We start from the raw sequence: 17,545 nt of genomic DNA on the forward strand, positions 1-17,545 counted from the left end.
CTACATAGAGGACCAGAAACTACTTTTAATTTCCCAATTTCTATCAACAATGAACCAGATGCCCATTTCCTGCCTGGATCCTGGATCCCTGCCTAGAACAAAGTGGTGGCTGATGCTCCATCAGTGCAATATGTGAACATATCAGCCACCCGCCATCTTGGACACTAATCCACCCGTTCAACACCTGAAAAATAGACAAAAACACAAGAGATTTCAAGGCCCTGGGCTCTTATGGACTTTGGAATAATATATATATATGAACACATATCTTGCAGTGCACACACCATGTAACGTCAGCAGCACACTCTGCACAAATGAAGAACAAAGAGACAAGGAAAGGAACAATCGCTCTCTGCTTTATTTGCACCAGATGAATTTTCACTCATTTATTTTCACATTGAAATCATTCAATGACAATTTTCAAATGTGAAGCTCCCAGATTATCCTGGGATTGGTGACAGCGTTGTTATATCTTCCTGTAGACAGCCGCTACTCCATCAACGTACTCTTCTGTCAGCCCTGTCTTCAGTATCTCCTTCTGCCATTTCTCCACATGTCGTTCGACAACCTTTTCCCACAGCCCCTTGCTCACCAACTCCTGGATTGAAGCAAGAAGTTTGCTTCTGTGATCACTCTCCTCAGCTCTCAGTGTGAAACAGATAAAGCCGCCTACGGGAGAGATACATTAACAGGTCAATGTGAAACAAGGACAGGTAAGATAAACATTTCCCAACAACACAGTTAAACTGCAAACATGCTTTCAGGATCGCACTCTCAGCATATTTGAACTTTGGGTTCCTGTTTGAAAATCTGTCCACAATTAATCTACAAGGAATCCTTTGAAAGAAATGAAAAATTTGATTCTAAAACTCACATCCTTCACCCTCCACTTTCCATTTGCCTGTTTCTGTTTGAAGAGTTACCTTTCTAGAATTTTACATGCCCCCTGTTGTTGTTACCCTGTGGCAGTCATCTTGTTTCGGTGGTACTTCCTGTGGGTGCTGCATTGATGGGCTGAATGGTCTGGCAGGAATGGACCTTTCTGCTCACCTGTTTTGGTGACTCTCAGCATTTCTGGAAGGATATCACAGGGAAGATGTTGCTGAGCCAATCCACCAACAATCATCACTAAATCATAGGAACCTTCAACAATTCAAACAACAACAAAGATGTTTGTTAGACTTTGCAGGCAAACTGTTACCCTGCCTCATATCACAAAGTAAGAGTTTTAACAAGACCAGTTTAAAGTCCAACAGGTTTATTTGGTAGCAAATGCCATTAGCTTTTGGAGCCCTGCTCCTTCGTCAGATGGAGTGGATATCTCGATATCGAGTAGATATCCAGTCCAACGCCAGCATCTCCACATCATGACTCATATCACAAACTGAGAGGAAATCTTTAGAAAGTATTTCCAGTTCCTTTTAATCTCAATCAATCAGATTGAAGATTCTGTGACTCTGAGAGTGGAGGAACTCCGAGGGTCTCTGAAATATTTGGACACCAGCTTCTCGAAGGACCTAAACATCAGAAAGGAGATCCCCAGAATAATGCGGCCTGTTCCCTGGGGTCTGTGGGTGCTAATTAGATGTGATAGATTCTGTTAGTTACCTGGTTCTATAGGCAGTGGTCTATCTGAAGTTAAAATCCAACGTGTCAATCTCTGATACAGGCCTTTGGATTCAGCGATCTTCAACATTCGGTCACTGCCATCTATTCCATGAAAGTTTTTAAATCCCAGTTCATGCAGCTATAGAAAAGAGACTCATGTTAGGTGTATTCCAACAAGCCTCTGATTGTCCATTCAAATTGTTTGCTGTGGATTTGATCAAGCTCCACATGAAGGGTTAACCGTATCACAGTGCCAGGATCTGCACTGCCCCACAATATGATCAGCAACTCAGCAATTCAACACTTGCACCAATTGCAACTAATTGAAAGCCGAATGATGAGAGAAACGAAGCGTCCGTCTCTCCCATCTTTCACGTGGTTGGATTCTCTCTTTCTGTCACTTGTTGACATGGATTCAAAACTCATGAACAGCAAATGGCCCAGTTTGTTTCCCATCCCCGTGAACTCCAAACGACACTGCAAGGTGATAATTATCTAAATTAAGGGCAAGGATAAACCAGAGAGGGAATTTATTATTTCAGCATTTATAAGGGACATCCCCCAAGGTGATCAGGTCCAGGCGGTGGAAAGATGATGGGGACATTGAACCTGCCTATCTGCCCTTCTTCTGTGGTTTAGCCATGCCCAAGTGTGCCTACAGAGGGAGCACTTGCTGCCCGCTGGGATGCTGGGGTCTTCCATGACCAGTGGGCACGCAAGGGCTGATGGAAATTGTAACATTTAAGTACAGGATGTTTCAATGCTTGTTGCATTTGTACACACCTCATGAGGAACACTCTTGAAGTGTTGCGATAGGTCACCAGATCTGTTCACGATGAGTTCAAGAAGAGGATGAATGATCTCATCCACACCCTCAGGGTAAATTAACATTCAGCTCACTCCAATACACACTCACATCATGCACTCAGAGGGTCACACAGCTCGGTGGGTGCACAAAATATTAGCGGGGGAGATATCAGTATTAAAAGCCTAATCACCAGCATCCCAGTTCTCATGCTGTCCAAACTCTATCCTCACCCCTTACGGGAGAGTGCTCAGCACACACAGCAGGCATGCATGCTTACCAACCTTTTCTTCTCATCATATCCCATCTGCCTTGTCTTCATGCAGGTCAAGCTGTCCCACAACAGGGGGAAGTTCCCAGACTGGAGGAGACCTCTCTAAATTTGAGGAGGATGCTGTCAAGTTGATAGGGGAGGACATTCCTGTGGGTGAGGTGAGATAGGCCTCTCCCAGTAACCAGTACAGATGTGCCCTCCATGAGTGGATCACATCCTGATATTCTCAGTGAATGACATGTAATGTTGTATTGAGCATGTTCATGAACTAATTCTACCTCTTGTTCTAACAGGCAGCAGGTCCAGGCAGATCAGCACAGCCACCGTAAGCCCCATCCCCCTCCCCCGCACCCGCCAACCTCCATCCCACCTCAGAGAGGATGCTGAGGATCAATTCAAAGGGTCCTGTCAGAGCATTCACCTGCGCACTCCATCAGCAGAGAGTTACACACTGATGTTCCACACCTCACTGTTTCTCCTCCACCACGCCAACAATAGCAACACTGATCTTTAATAAGAAACAGAAGCTGGGATTTTCCAGATCCACTGGCCCCAGGACCATCCAGTCCCACCAAAAGTCAGTTAGCGTTTGGATGGGCCACCAAATCTCACGCAATGACTCCCATTATGGTAAGGCTGGAAAATCCCAGCCACTGGCATTCTAAAAACTTCCAACTGTTGCACAGGGCAATGAATGGTGAGAGCAGTTTGCACTGCTTTATGCCAATATCTCCATGGTATTTCATTACAGTATAATCTCTTACCCCATCAGCCACGAGCCCCGTTCCACAAGGCACATCAAGGACCAGCGCATTCTCTCGATCTCCCACATATACAGAGTCCACAGTCCCCACACCGAACCTGGGAGCCTGGTAATCTATCACACTCATGTGCTGTGAGTAGAAAGAGATTTCAGTCATGCAGTCTAGGTAGTGAAGAGTTTCGATCTGTACAGTCTGTATCTTTGAGAACAGAGTGAGAGGGAGCTGATTCTGGAGTAGTCAGATAGTTGAAGATTGGTTTTAATTTCCCAAAATTCCTGAGATTGGTGGAATGTTCTAATAGATTGAAAAATAGCAAATGTAACTCCTTTATTCAAAAAGGGAGGGAGACAGAAAGCAGGAAGGAATAGGGCAGTTAGTCTTAACATCTGTCACAGGGGAAATGTTGCAAGTCATTATGAAGGGCATTATAGCAGGGGACTTGGATAAGTTCAAGGAAATCAGGCAGAGTCAACATGGTTTTGTGAAAGGGGAATCAATCAACCAAATGATTGGGGTTCTTTGAAGGAATCACATGCTGCGGATAAAGGGGAACCGGTGGATACACTGAACTTAGATTTCCAGAAGGCATTTGATGAGGTGCCACATCAAAGGTTACTGTGGAAAGTAAAAGCTCTTGGTGCAGGGGGGTAATATATTGGCATAGGTTTAAGATTGGATGGCTAACAGGAAGCAGAGAGTAGGCATAAATGGGCCATTTTTTGGTTGCTGGCAAGATGTAACAAACAGTGTGCCATAGGGATCAGTGTTGGGCCCTCACCTTTGTGCAATTTATATAAATGACTTGGTTGAAGGGACTGAAGGTATGGTTGCTAAATTTGCTGATGACACAAAGATAGGTCAGACAGTAGGTTGTGAAGTGAACATAAAGAGACTACAAGGGCACATAGGTGCGTTAAGTGAGTGGTCAAAGATTTGGCAAATGAAGAATAATGTGGGAAAATGTGAAATTGTCCACTTTGGCAAGAAGAATAAAGAATAAGCTTATTATCTAAATGGTTTCAGCACTCTGAGATGCAGAGGGGTGTGCGTGAATCACAATAAATGAGTATGAAAGGGCAGCAAGTAATTAAGAAAGCTTAGAGAATGCTTTTGTTTATTCAACGAATACAAAGTAGGGAGATTATGCTTCAGTTCTGTAGGGCAGTGGTGAGAGCACATCTGGAGTATTGTGTACAGAATTGGTCTCCTGACTCAAGGATAGATGGAAATGCATCAGTAAGAGGCAACTTGATTGAAACATATAAGATCCTGAGGGGCATTGACAGGATGGATGTGGAGAGGATGTTCCCTCTTGTTGGAGAATCAAGAACTAAGGGTCACTGTTTAAAGATAATGGATGGTCCATTAAGGATGGAGATGAGAAGAAATGTTTGCTGCCAGAGGGTCCTGAATCTCTGGAGCTCCCACCCTTTAAGGCAGTAGAAGCAGAGTCTTTGAATATTTTTAATGTAGAGCCAGATAGGTTCTTGATTAACAAAGGGGTGAAAGGTTATCAGGGATGTTAGAGGAATTCGGAATACCCTGGGATATGAAATACCAATAAAGACTATTAGAACCCTGGGAATAAAACACTAACAAAGACTATTAAAACAGAGTGGATTAATTTAGGATAAGAATCACAGACTGCCTTACGCATATATTTTACAGAGCTACTGTCTGCATAGAAACACACATAAGCACAGTTAGAGGATTTAAACATGTATTTTTGAAAGTGTATTATTGAACAGGGATATATCTTGGCTAATGGCACAAGGTCTAAGGCATCATGGGAAATAGGCTTGCAATGTGAACCACATTCCTTATAACAATACATTCACTCACGGTTGCTACTCGGATCTTAAATAACATCACTTACCTGACATTGACCAACAGCTGGGAATATAAAAGAAAGCTGCAGGGACTATCAATAAATAGTTAATTGTCAAAATGATTACATGTGTTTCCATTCTTTTAATATTGAGTTTCCTGATTTTAACTCAGAAAGGACTAGCCCTTGAGGTCATTCAACATTCCCCTTGGGAATTGCATGTCAACACTTGCTGACACATGGCATACACATGTGCTATAATTTCCAGCCAGTCAGGGTGTTGGGTTTGCTCGCATGTCCCTATACATGCTGAGAGAGGAATACCTTTGTAACCATTGCCCCTGTCATGGTCTGAATTGATTATGGCGGACCAACAGGCCCAGGATCCTGGACATCGGATACCAGGATTGTCTCGTATGGATGACTGGAAAGAATTTCATAGTGGTGAATCTTGTGCAGACAGACTAAGCCATATGACGGGGTATACACCTGTCTATAACCTTTCAAACCCAGTTCCTAGTTTCCTCCTGAAACAAATGACACCAAAGCCAAAAGGAATGTATTGTATTGGGAATAAGGAAAGTCCTGGGAGTAACTTAGGACAAGTGAATAATACAACACTGTAAATCAGACCAGCCGACTATGCCTGAGTCCACCCAGTGATGATCAATCTTGTAATATCACTAATTGTGGCAACACTTATCCAACTCTCAACGGCACATATTGGATTTGTGCGGATAGGGCATATTCTTGGCTCCCTATTGGATGGAAGGGATCATGTTACCTTGGATATGTAGCCTTATACATTTATCATTCTCCTCACCTTCCTCCTTTGATGAGATATCGATGTTCTATAGAACATTATTACAGTATGGTGCTCCCCTGGTATGGAATCAAAAGGTTGGCACAAGAAAGCAGTAATAGAATCTCAATTTTGGAACATGTTGCCAATGATGCAGACGTGCCTTTACTAAAGTTAATGATGAGATGGTTGCCATGCACACCGTGATACTTCAGCATCAAATAGCATTGGACATTATCTTGGCAGCCAGCGGTGGTGCAACATGTGCCATGAATGGATCAGGGTGTTGTCAGTATATAACAGATCATTCAGAATCCATAAACAATCGAGCTGGTCATGTTAAAAAAGAGTTGGAGAAACTCAAGCAGGCCCAACCCTTTACTCTCAGGGGTTGGGCTTCAGGCTGGCTAGGCTCCCTGGCAACATCAATCATGCAAGGGATTGCGTTCTTTTTTATTGTGATCTTAGCATTTGTTGTAATTATGTACCTGCTCAAATGCTGCTATGCACAAGTTGTCAGGCACACAGAGGGTGCCGCAGCAGTGATAACAGTTAGTGCAGGGGAAAGAGGATCCTGAATGCCAACAGCCATCTGGGATCTGAGAATATTTACTTAAAAACATCCATTTAGTGGCTTAATCTTGGACTAGCCAAGGACCAAGAGGGGGGATTTGTTAGAGGAATTTGAAATACCCTAAGATTTAAATATATAAAGACTAATAAAGACTATTAGAACCCTGGGATTAAAGCACTAACAAAGACTAATAAAACAGAGTGGATTACCTGAGGATAAGAATCACAGACTGCCTTATTTTACTGCAGTACTATCTGCATAGAAACACATATATCCACAGTTAGAGGATTTAAACGTGTATTTTTGAAAGTGTTTTATTGAACAGGCATACATCTTGGCTAATGGCACAGGCATCATGGGAAATAGGCCAGTAAAGTGAACCACATTCCTTATAACAATGCACTCACAGAAGCATAGCACTTATAAGCATGGATACCAGACAGCTCAGTGAAAGAGACATTTATTAAGCAAGGACAAGCTAGTGGTTCCAGACAGCTCAATCAATAGCAAAGTTCTGTTCTGTTCTGTCCAAAGTCTTCAACTAGATAAGAGTGTCTGGAACTGGCAACAGGTGGCCATGGGAAAATCAAGCAGAAACCTCTAGAACTTATTGTTCCCATGCTGTCAGAGAATATCTGTAATTGGTTAAGGTATATGACCTAAACTAATGGCGAATGGCTCATGATGAGCCAGAGGTCGGGTAAAATGTCTTTTGGAAGATGTATAATTGTATTGCCACTGTGATGTAACTTCAGAGAAGTGTTGGACTGCCCAAACCTTTCCCTCCCACCATGCATTGGTCAATAAAGAACGTCTTTCACCAGGATATTGTGGTCGCGAGTCTTTGTATTAGCTGAAGTTGAGCTCAATACAAAGCCACTGTAAAAACCCCTACAAGGTGTGTGGGAATGAGGTTTCAATCAGATCAACCATGATTTTATTGATTGGCAGACCAGACCCGAGGGGCCGAATGGCCTACTCCTGCTCCTATTTCAAATGTTTGTTGTGTTAGACTGGGAGAGCTTGGCACCCAGCAGCATCTGTTGTTATAACACACGTGATCTCACCCACTGAATCAACAGACAGACAATGTGCTGATACAGGTGGAGTTACCAATCCTGGCACTAGGCCAAAAATTTAGGTTAATTGTACCTTTGCTGCAACTCTGCTCGCACCTCCTGACCTCCTTCCTCTATCATGCTGATTCTAATTCCAGCTTTCTGGTTTTATCTCCTGCCTGTCCTCTCTTCTCTCTGACTGTTCATATGATTAATGGGCCTTATTACCCTGTTTGCTATCCAGCCATACTCTCTCTGCCTGTATGGACTCCTATAGCTGTCTATTACTGTACTGGGAACAGTAATGACTGAGGCTAGGGGTCAGACTGTGTTGCAAAAGATGGGAACTGGCTTAAAGAGAGGAGCTGAGGTTATCATGAATATGAATTTTGAAGTATCATGAGCACTGGTCCCAATGGATGAGTTTGGGGCCCTTGCTATTTTTTTACATATTGACATGCTGGTGATGAATAAAGAGCAGGAGATGACAGTAGATGGTAACATTCAAGCCACACAAATGCCAGGCAATGTCCATCTTCAAAAAGAGAGAATTCAACCATCTCCCTGACATTCAATGTCATTACCATCGCTGAATCCCCTACCATCAACATCCTGGAGCCTATCATTGACCAGGATGTGAACTGGAGCAGCCATATAGAAATCTTGAAACAGGACTAGGCCATTCAGCCTATCGAGCCTGCTCTACCATTCAATATAATCGTGGGTGATCATCCACTTCCTTTGTCCTTTTTGCCACAATATCCCCATATCCCTCTGTCTCATTGGTATTTAGAAATCTGTCAACCTCCACTTTAAACATACTCAATGTCTGAGCTTCCATAGCCCTCTGAGTAAAGAAATTCCACTAATCTCAGTCCTGAGTGGATTCTCATTTATTTTGAAATTGTATCCTCCGGTTCTAGATTCCCCAGCCAAGGGAAACATCTTTGCTGCATCTACCCTGTCTATTCCTTTAAGTATTTTGCAGCTTTCAATGAGACCACCTCTCATTCTTTGAAACTCTGGAGAATACAAGCCCAGTTTACCCAATCTCTCTTCATAAGACAGTCCCACTAACATTCCATTAGCCTTCCTAACAGCTTTCTGCATGCGAGCCTTCAATTACTTATTGACAAGGATACCCAGGTCCCTTTGTACATCTACACTTTCTAATCCCTTACCGTTTAAGTAATACTCTACACAGGAGATTAGTTACTCTGACCAAAGTGGATCACTCACATTTTTCCACGTTACATTCCATCTGCCATGTTCTTGCCGAGTCACTGAGTCTGTTCGAATCCTCCTGTCGCCTCGTTACATTTTGCACACAACAAACATTCCCGCCTAAATTTGTATCATCCGTGACCTTGGAAAGAGTACATTTGGTCCCCACATTCAAACCATTGATATATATTGTGACAGCTGGGACACAAGCACTGATCCTTGCCGTCCCCCACGAGCCACAGCCTGCCAATGTGAGAATGACCTGTTTATTCCTACTCTCTGCTTTCTGCCTGTTAGCCAATTCTTCTCCCATGCTAATTCTCAATTCATGCAATATATTACCTTATATCCCATGAGCTTTTATTTTGCTAATCAACTTCCTGTTGGAGACTTTATCAAAAGCCTACTGAAATTCCAGGTATAATGCATCCACCGCTTCCTGTTTATCAATTCTGTTAGTAATATCTTCAAAAAAACTCCAACAGGTTCATCAAACCTGGGGCTGGATTATCCGGCTGTCGGCACTCCAAGGAAATTCTCCCCAAAGTCAACTGATCTTTAAATGGTCTGCTGAATTTTCTGTCCCACCCACTATGATTCCCGTGGTGAGCGGGACAGGAAATTTCCGGCTTTGATTTCCCATTTGTAAATCCATGCTGACTATACCCAGACAGATCATTAATGTCCAAATGTTATTTTATTACATCCTCTATAATAGATTCCAGCATTTGTCCAATTACTGATGTAAGGCTATCAGGTCCGTAATTCCCTGTTTTCTCTCTCACTCCCTTCTTAAATAGTGGGATGACATTTGCTACCTTCCAATCGGCAGGACAATTCCAGAATCTGTAGAATTTTGGAAGATTATCACCAATGCATCTCTATAGCTACCTCTTTCAAAACTCTACAGTGGCGACAAGAGCAGGTCAGAGGCTGGGAATTCTGCAGCAAGTAATTCTTCTCCTGACTTCCTAAAGCCTGTCCACCATCTATAAGACACAAGTCTCCCTTCTCAGAAGTTTAATGAAATTTGGTATGTCCACTCCGACTCTCACCAACTTTTACAGATGCATCATAGAAAGCATTCTTTCTGCTTGTATCACAGCTTGGTCTGTCTCCTGCTCTGCCCAAGACCACAAGGAACTACAGAGGGTCATGAACGAAGCCCAGTCCATCACTCAAACCAGTCTCCCATCCATTGACCCTGTCTACACTTCCTGCAGCCTCGGAAAAGCAGCGAGCGTAATTAAGGACCTCACGCCGCGGACATACTCTTTTCCATCTTCTTCCATTAAGAAAAAGATACAAAAGTCTGAGGACACATGCCAACCGACTCAAGAACGTCTTCTTCCCTACTGCCACCAGACTTTTGAATGGACCTACCTCGCATTAACTTGATCTTTCTCTACACCCTAGCTATGACTGTAACATTACATTCTGCACTCTCTCCTTTCCTTCTCTATGTACAGTATGCTTTTTCTGTATAGTGCGCAAGAAACAATACTTTTCACTGGATACCAATACATGTGACAATAATAAATCAGATCAAAAGGTGTGTTTGGAACACTCTCCATTTTCCTGGAACTCCCTCTCTAACAGCACTGTGGGTATACCTACACCACATGGACTGCAGCGGCTCAAGAAGGCAGCTCATCACCATCTTCTCAAGAGGCAACGAGATTTGGGCACTAAATGCTGGTCAGCCAGTGACACCCACATCCCAGGAATGAAAAACAAATATGATATGATGGAGAAAGAATTCCTCCTGCTCTTGGTGATGACTCCACAGCGACAGCAAAAACATTTCTTCTACTTGTCATTTGATGTAAAATAATAAATACAGTAATAACGGATGTGTGGAGACACCAGGGAAACCCATGGTAACAAGGCCACAACAAGTGTGAGGAATGGTTCTTTCCCCAGAGGTCCCCAGTTCAGTAGATGGTAAAATGAGATGTGAATGTTTTACCTGTTCATAGTCCTGTGCCCAAGAGTCATAAAATTTCACTTGTTCATCTGTTTCCAAATTGCAGTATAAAGTCTTTAGGTTCTTGATGGCAGCAGCCATATCAGTTCCAGAACGTTCCGCCTGTGGAACAAAGAGACAGTAAAATGAGGGTTAGAATCAAATATTTCATCAAAACTCCTTTCATTCCAAATGTGAGGAATTAAAATATGACGAGGGCGTCCAGCCTGTACAAAATGTGCACAGTTTGTTTCTGTGTTGTGTGAGAATACACTTGGAATCAGAACATTACCTTCAGATGTGACTATAATGATTTAACTTAACTGCACAAAGGCAATGCTGAGGCAGTACGGTTCTCACCTGCTGCTCACACACTCAGTGCAAACTCACCGTCCGTACATTCAGCATCTCACTGAAGAAATGAAGGCTCACACTCTAGGATGGCATTGTGACTGATCCTTTATTGAGATCTCACCGCACCGATGGTCCAATTATGCCCTCAGCAACTAAATCGAGTTATGAGTAACCACTTAGTTTGAAAACCAAATGGCAGTATGTACCCAGCAGGAAAATAAATCTCTGCTGTCAAAGACAACATTATTTATCAACCAAATGGGAATTTGGATCATAGAATTGTCAATCTTCCAGGATTACCTCAGAGTCCAGAATAATTAAAGAATAATCTCCAGAGAATTTGTTGGCAACTTGAGAGGAAAAGCAAATAGCATTAAATGAAACATTTTTGTTCAGTATTGTTGGTTATCAGCATAGGATTATCGGAAATTGGACAAAATAGTTGCTTCTTAACGGGAGATCTAACAAAGGTTTGTTTCAACATCGTTTATTCTTTGGGGTGATTTGTGTCGGACGTTTCGCATTTCTGTTGTCTGTTCTCTGGCCCAATGCCCTCCAGGGTCAAGGGTGAGTGAAGAGACATTGAGGGCCACTGAGGGATGTCGAATACCAAATCTGAGACATGACCAGACTGGCCTCCACCAAGACCAGAGTGAGCTCCACCAAGACCAGAGTGAACTCCACCAAGACCAGAGTGAGCTCCACCAAGACCAGAGTGAGCTCCACCAAGACCAGAGTGAACTCTGCTGGTAATACCAGGGTGGCTGAGCTCTGCCAGAAAGACCAGGGTGGGTGAGCTTCGCTGACAAGACCAGGGTGAAGGGATGCCATCCTAAAACTGCCCCTCATTTCCCAAATCTCTGGCTTCTAACAGTTAGCCAATCCTTTATGTTATTATGCTCCCCCAAATACCATGGGCTCTTACCTTATTAAACAACCTGTTGTGAAGTACTTTATGAGTGCTTTTTGGAAATCCAAATTTATTACATCTACTGGTTCCCCTTTATCTCTCCTGCTCATTACATCTCAAAGAATGCTTAATAAATGTTTCAGGCATGATATCCCCTCATGAAGCCATGTTGACTCTATTTGATTATATTATGTATTTCTAAATGCCCTGCTATTATTTGCTTTATAATGGACTCCAACATTTTCCCAATGACAGAGTTTAATATAACTGGCCTATAGTTACCTGTTTTTTATGTCTCCCTTTTTGAATAAGAGTGTCATGCTGGCATTTTTCCAATCATCTGGCACTTTTCCTGAATTTAAGATCCCCAAAGTGTTGAATTTGTGGGAAAACTGGTGTAAATCATGATTGTGTTTCAGTGGGAGTTCAGACTTGAATCTCCCACATTTTGCACTCATGAATATCATTAAAATCTTGGGGTGGCGAGGCATATTGGCGCCAGAGTCTGATAGTTCTGGAACTCTGTGCATGCACAGTGGCCCTGAACTGTCAGCCTGCAGTTTGCTGACCAGCCCGGGACTCGGCCAGTGCTGCCCCTCCAAACCCCCCACCATGGCCCGATCATGGCCCCCACAAGCATTCCCTGGCCATATCCGACACCCCCTTCCTATCCTGGAGCACCCCGATCTCCAGCCTCCACCTTCAGCAGTGATGAACCTCCCATCCAACCCCCGGCAGACACCCCCCACCCCCCCGCCGACCCCCCCAGCAGACCAACCCCCCATGGGAGGCAGACCCCACTGGCAGACCCCACCCCCACCCCGCCCTGATTGCTGGCCTCCCTTGAGCCCTGACTGATAGAATCTGCAGAGTGGCAGTGGGACCCCCACCTCCCATGGACCCCCAGGCTCCATCCATAGGCCCCACGCCTTTGCTGCCTCGGCCCTGTCCCCGAGGCCTTGCCCCCCTGGCACTGCCCATTGCCCAGTGGGTAATGCCAAGGTGCTCCCTGGACATTAGCACTTTGCCCCTTGGGCAGTGCCAGGGGGCACAGGCTGGTACTGCCAGGGTGTCCATGCCCAAGGGGCACCACCCCCCGCCACCCGGCCCCTTGGGAGGCCCTGATTGCCCCCCCCCTTCACTCCGCCAGGTTCTCCTGCTAGTTCCCTGCAAGTGGGGGCTTGTCTGAACCCCGCCAGAGTGAAGTACTCAGGCGGAGTGGGAGATGCTATCGGGCCCAGAGAATTCCATGCTGGGCCCAATAATGAGATTTAAAACACATGAAAAACAGATTTAAATGACTTACCTGATCTTCCCACTGGTTTCCAGAGTGGTCTCAACTGCGCCTGCTCTCCGGCTGTGGGAGACGCGCATGTGTCGGGAACGTATGCGCGAATCCCGTGAAACGGCCGACACGCGATTCTCCCATCCCGACGCACCAAAAAAACGTGTTTGTCAGGATGGGAGAATCAGGCCCTAAGTATTTTTGGAAGATTCCTGCCAGTGTATCCACTATCTCTGTCGCTGCTTCCTTTAATATCCTGGGCTGCAGCCCATCAGGCCCAGTGACCTATCAGCCTTTAGTCCGATTAGTTCCCTGGCATTTTTAGTATTATTTCCTTCCCCTTCCTGCCTCCTGATTATTTAGTATTTTTGGAATGCTATCAGTGTCTCTCACCGTGAAGACTGACGCAAAGTATTTCCTGTCCTCCATTATTATTTCTCCAGTCCCATTCTCTAAAGAGCCGATGTTCACTTTGGCCTCTCTCTTCCTTTTTATATATTTAAAGAAGCTTACTGTTTGTTTTTATATCACTTGCTAGTTTCCCCTCAGCTTATCTTCTCCCTTTTTATTGATTTTTGTTGGTATTTAAAACTTTCGCAATCCTCTGTGTTACCATTAATCTTTGCCACAGTTGGGCACGATCTTACCCACTGTTCATGCCACACTGCCACTGCAAGCGGGAACGGAGAATTTGGCGCTCAGCCAAGTCTCCGTTCACTGCACCAGGACCAAAGAACCCCGCTGGCGTGAATGGCTGGAAAATTCCACCCCATGCTTTTTCTTTCAGTTTAATACTGTCCTTAACTTCCTTGTTTAACCATGCTTGATTTATCTCCTTCCTCCTGGTACATTGGGGAAACCATGCAGACGCTACGACAACGGATGAATGAACTCCGCTCGACAATCACCAGGCAAGACTGTACTCTTCCTGTGGGGGAGCACTTCAGCAGTCACGGGCATTCAGCCTTGGATCTTCAGGTAAGTGTTCTCCAAGGCGGCCTTCACGACACACGACAGCGCAGAGTCACTGAGCAGAAACTGATAGCCAAGTTCCGCACACATGAGGACGGTCTAAACTGGGATGTTGGATTTATGTCACATTATCAGTAACCCCCACAGCTTGCCTCCTGGACTTGCACAATTTCACAAGCTGTACTGTCTGGAGACAATACACATCTCTTTAACCTGTGTTGAATGCTCCCTCCACCCACATTGTCTGTACATTTAAGACCTGGCTGGCTGTAGAGATTTGCATTCTAATCAGTATTCTGTAATTTGATTTCTGTGTCTGTGCCCTGTTTGAGAACAGAGACCACTCCATCTGACGATGGAGCATTGCTCCGAAAGCTTATGGTATTTGCTACCAAATAAACCTGTTGGACTTTAACCTGGTGTTGTGAGACTTCTTACTATGCTTCTTCCTCACAGGGATATATCTGTGTTGTGAGTCATGAACTATTTTCATAAATATCTGCTGTTGCTGATCAACTGTCTTTCCTGCTAAACTCCTTTCCCAGTCCACTCCAGCCAAAATGTACAGAATTGAAGAGCTGCTCAAGGATGGGCAAAGTGACCCTCACTGACCGACAAGCTTAAAATTCCTTTGTATAACCCTAATTGTTGATGCACTCATTAGAACACCCAAACTCAGCAAGACACATGGAAGGTGTGGACTACTGCATGCATCAAGGAAATGCCCAGTCTTTTATCAATTCTCAAAGCTATGCAACAGAAAGGACCATTGGCAGTGAACTGCACTGGGGCAAAGGCTGATGCAGCTACAAAGAGTTGTGCACTGATCTAAACAGACCATATACAATGGGTACCTTCAGGCACCATCCGGTGTCCTGTCAGAAACATACACACAAAGTGACAGACAAACAAGAAAATGATGATGATGTGCACAAAGAGACGAGGAGCAAGTCTCAACCCATCAATTTCATAGAAAACATAAGCACGTCACACCAACCAAAGTGTTTGCCAAGATTTGAATCACCTGCCCTAAGGAAATTGGTGACTGCTCGTTATTGGCCAAGATTGGCTCAAGAGCAAGTGCCAACTTGGATTTGGCAGCTTTTAATTCTATTAGTGTTCTACAGCTTTAATTTAAACACTTTCCAAACATTCCAGTTTAATGAGATAAACAAAGACAGTAATTCAATTATATTTTTATTGAACATGTCTAGTATCATCTCAAACATAAACAGTTGCAACTCATTAACTCTTTACTGAACTTAAACTGAACATCAACTCGCAACTAAACTTTAACTCTTCAACTGCACTTTAACACTAACTGAACAGCAACTTTAACTATTTAACTGAAAATAGATACGACCGGGTTTAGGAAAGCCTTGGCCCAGAAATATCCTCGATGTAGAATCTACCTCCTTCTCTCTGAAGCATTCTTCAGGGTACAAGCTTTATTGCGATGATTGTTCTCTTTGCGTTATCGCTGCCAAACAAAGAACTCGCATGTCTTTTATCCACAATTCTCCACTTGCTTCTGGAAGATTCTCTATCATCCAGCCAATTGTGTAACCAGAAACCGATCACATGTCTTGAACACCCAGTGAAACTACTTTTGAACGAAGCCATTACACTGAGTTCAACTTGCATACTCCATACATAGCAGCCATAAAAATCAGAGCCAAACTGCCTCAGTTAATGTCAACAACTTCCCTGATCTGACTAACACAGGAATCTTCAGATCACAGCTCCCAGACCAGAGCCTCTTTACGACCTGCATCTGGTTTTAATCGATAAATTTACCAAAAATCCCAGCATGCTTAGCTCTCAAACAGAATAGCCATTTTAAAGCCACTATTGCCAATATTGTTGTTAAATCATTGTTGTCGCCATTCTTTCTCCGTCCACAATAGTTTTCTCAATACTCTCCCTGGTGATTTGTCAATGTTTTTAAGTTGTTCCCTCCCTTTCATCTCTTGTTGCATAATTATTCCTGGGATGTTATTTATATTCTCTACAGTGAACACAGTTACAAAGTAACTGTTCTATTAAGCCACTACTTCCATCTTTCCCATTATTAATTCCCCATTCTCACTCTCTCAAGGAGAAATACTCAATTTAGTTACTCTTCTCCTTTTTAAATACCCATAGAAGCTCTATCTGTTTTTACAGTTCTGCTAGCTTTCTCACATCCTCAACTTTCTTCATCCTTGTCATTCTGTGCTGTTCTGTCCAATCTTCTTACCTGCCACTAATCTCCAGAGAATGTTATGATTTTTCTTGGCAATGCAGAAGTCCCGTGCACAGACCTACGCACTGAAAACACGCCAAATTTAAAGGTGCGGTTCTGCTTTTTAAAGCTGTCTGAATTGAAGCGTTTGCTGCAGCTTCTCCCGACTTCGCTTACTCGCTCCAACGATCGGTGAATATGTTTATCTGCACATTTTTTCTCTGCTGTAGCTGCAGTGAGTCGAGGCAGCAGACATTCTTTGGGTAGGTTAATCATTTTGCAAATTTGTTTAAATGATGCTGAAAATATATGTAATGCACAGAAAGTGGACGAATTGTTTAAAATGCCATGTGTGGTGAATTTTTTAAAACCCATGTGCGGGAAAGAAGTCTTGTTCGAACATCTGGACCCAGAGGAACCCGGCCCTTCGGGTGTTGCCACTGCCCCCGCTGGTCTGGAGCAAACTGCCCACGACCCCCTGGACGACACCTCGGAGGGAGGCACTGAGGAATCCTCCGAGGGCAGCACCACTGAAGCGGCACCGGCATTTACCACACAACCCACCAACACAGAGACGATCACCATGGTGGGGACCTTTAGTGTTGAGGCTTCTGGGTCACGATCTGGTGAGCACATCACAGACACTGATGCACATTGGGTGGAGGCGGGAACATCCGAGGGCTCGGGCACACGGAGGGTCTGCCGGAGGCCAGGATTCAGCTGTCCCCAAGCCAGCTGCTGGGCCTCAGGGTTTGTTCCTCCCAAGACTGGTGGAGATGCATCAGGAAACCCGGGGAGTTGTGGAAGGGCTGTCAGCGACCACGCTGCGACTGCAAGGCTGTTTAGGGGAGTCAAACAGAGCGCTGTTGCAGGAGGTGGCGCCGACACAGCGTGAGA

At 44.2% G+C, this 17,545-nt stretch overlaps 2 protein-coding genes across 3 annotated transcripts in view; one reads left to right on the top strand and one right to left on the bottom strand.

The window, feature by feature from the left end:
* Positions 1-17,545, top strand: part of LOC144511943 (sodium-coupled monocarboxylate transporter 1-like) — a 673,058-nt gene that overhangs the window by 211,485 nt on the left and 444,028 nt on the right. The gene's annotated exons all lie outside the window — the stretch shown is intronic.
* Positions 357-11,021, bottom strand: LOC144511938 (methyltransferase-like protein 27). 2 transcript variants are annotated; one of them, XM_078242421.1, is made up of 5 exons: positions 10,907-11,021; positions 3,452-3,580; positions 1,609-1,747; positions 1,051-1,143; positions 357-669 (listed from the first exon to the last, which is right to left on the bottom strand). In XM_078242421.1, exons 1-5 carry the CDS (start codon positions 11,003-11,005, stop codon positions 467-469), a joined length of 663 nt encoding a protein of 220 aa, XP_078098547.1. In that variant the 5' UTR covers positions 11,006-11,021; the 3' UTR covers positions 357-466. The 2 variants fall into 2 exon arrangements, with proteins under 2 accessions (XP_078098547.1, XP_078098548.1); XM_078242422.1 differs by lacking the exon at positions 10,907-11,021 and adding an exon at positions 6,865-6,909.

The sequence above is a fragment of the Mustelus asterias genome, chromosome 25 (assembly GCF_964213995.1).
Source record: "Mustelus asterias chromosome 25, sMusAst1.hap1.1, whole genome shotgun sequence".
In the NCBI taxonomy this organism is placed as follows: domain Eukaryota; kingdom Metazoa; phylum Chordata; class Chondrichthyes; order Carcharhiniformes; family Triakidae; genus Mustelus; species Mustelus asterias.

Excerpts from the sequence above, each read along its gene's own strand:
- LOC144511938 (XM_078242421.1), bottom strand. The coding sequence starts at position 11,005 with ATGGCTGCTGCCATCAAGAACCTAAAGACTTTATACTGCAATTTGGAA. Across the intron at positions 1,748-3,451 it reads CGGGGCTCGTGGCTGATGGG|CTGCATGAACTGGGATTTAA; the intron begins GTAAGAGATTAT and ends TCTTTTCTATAG. Across the intron at positions 670-1,050 it reads GCTGAGAGTCACCAAAACAG|GCGGCTTTATCTGTTTCACA; the intron begins GTGAGCAGAAAG and ends TCTCTCCCGTAG.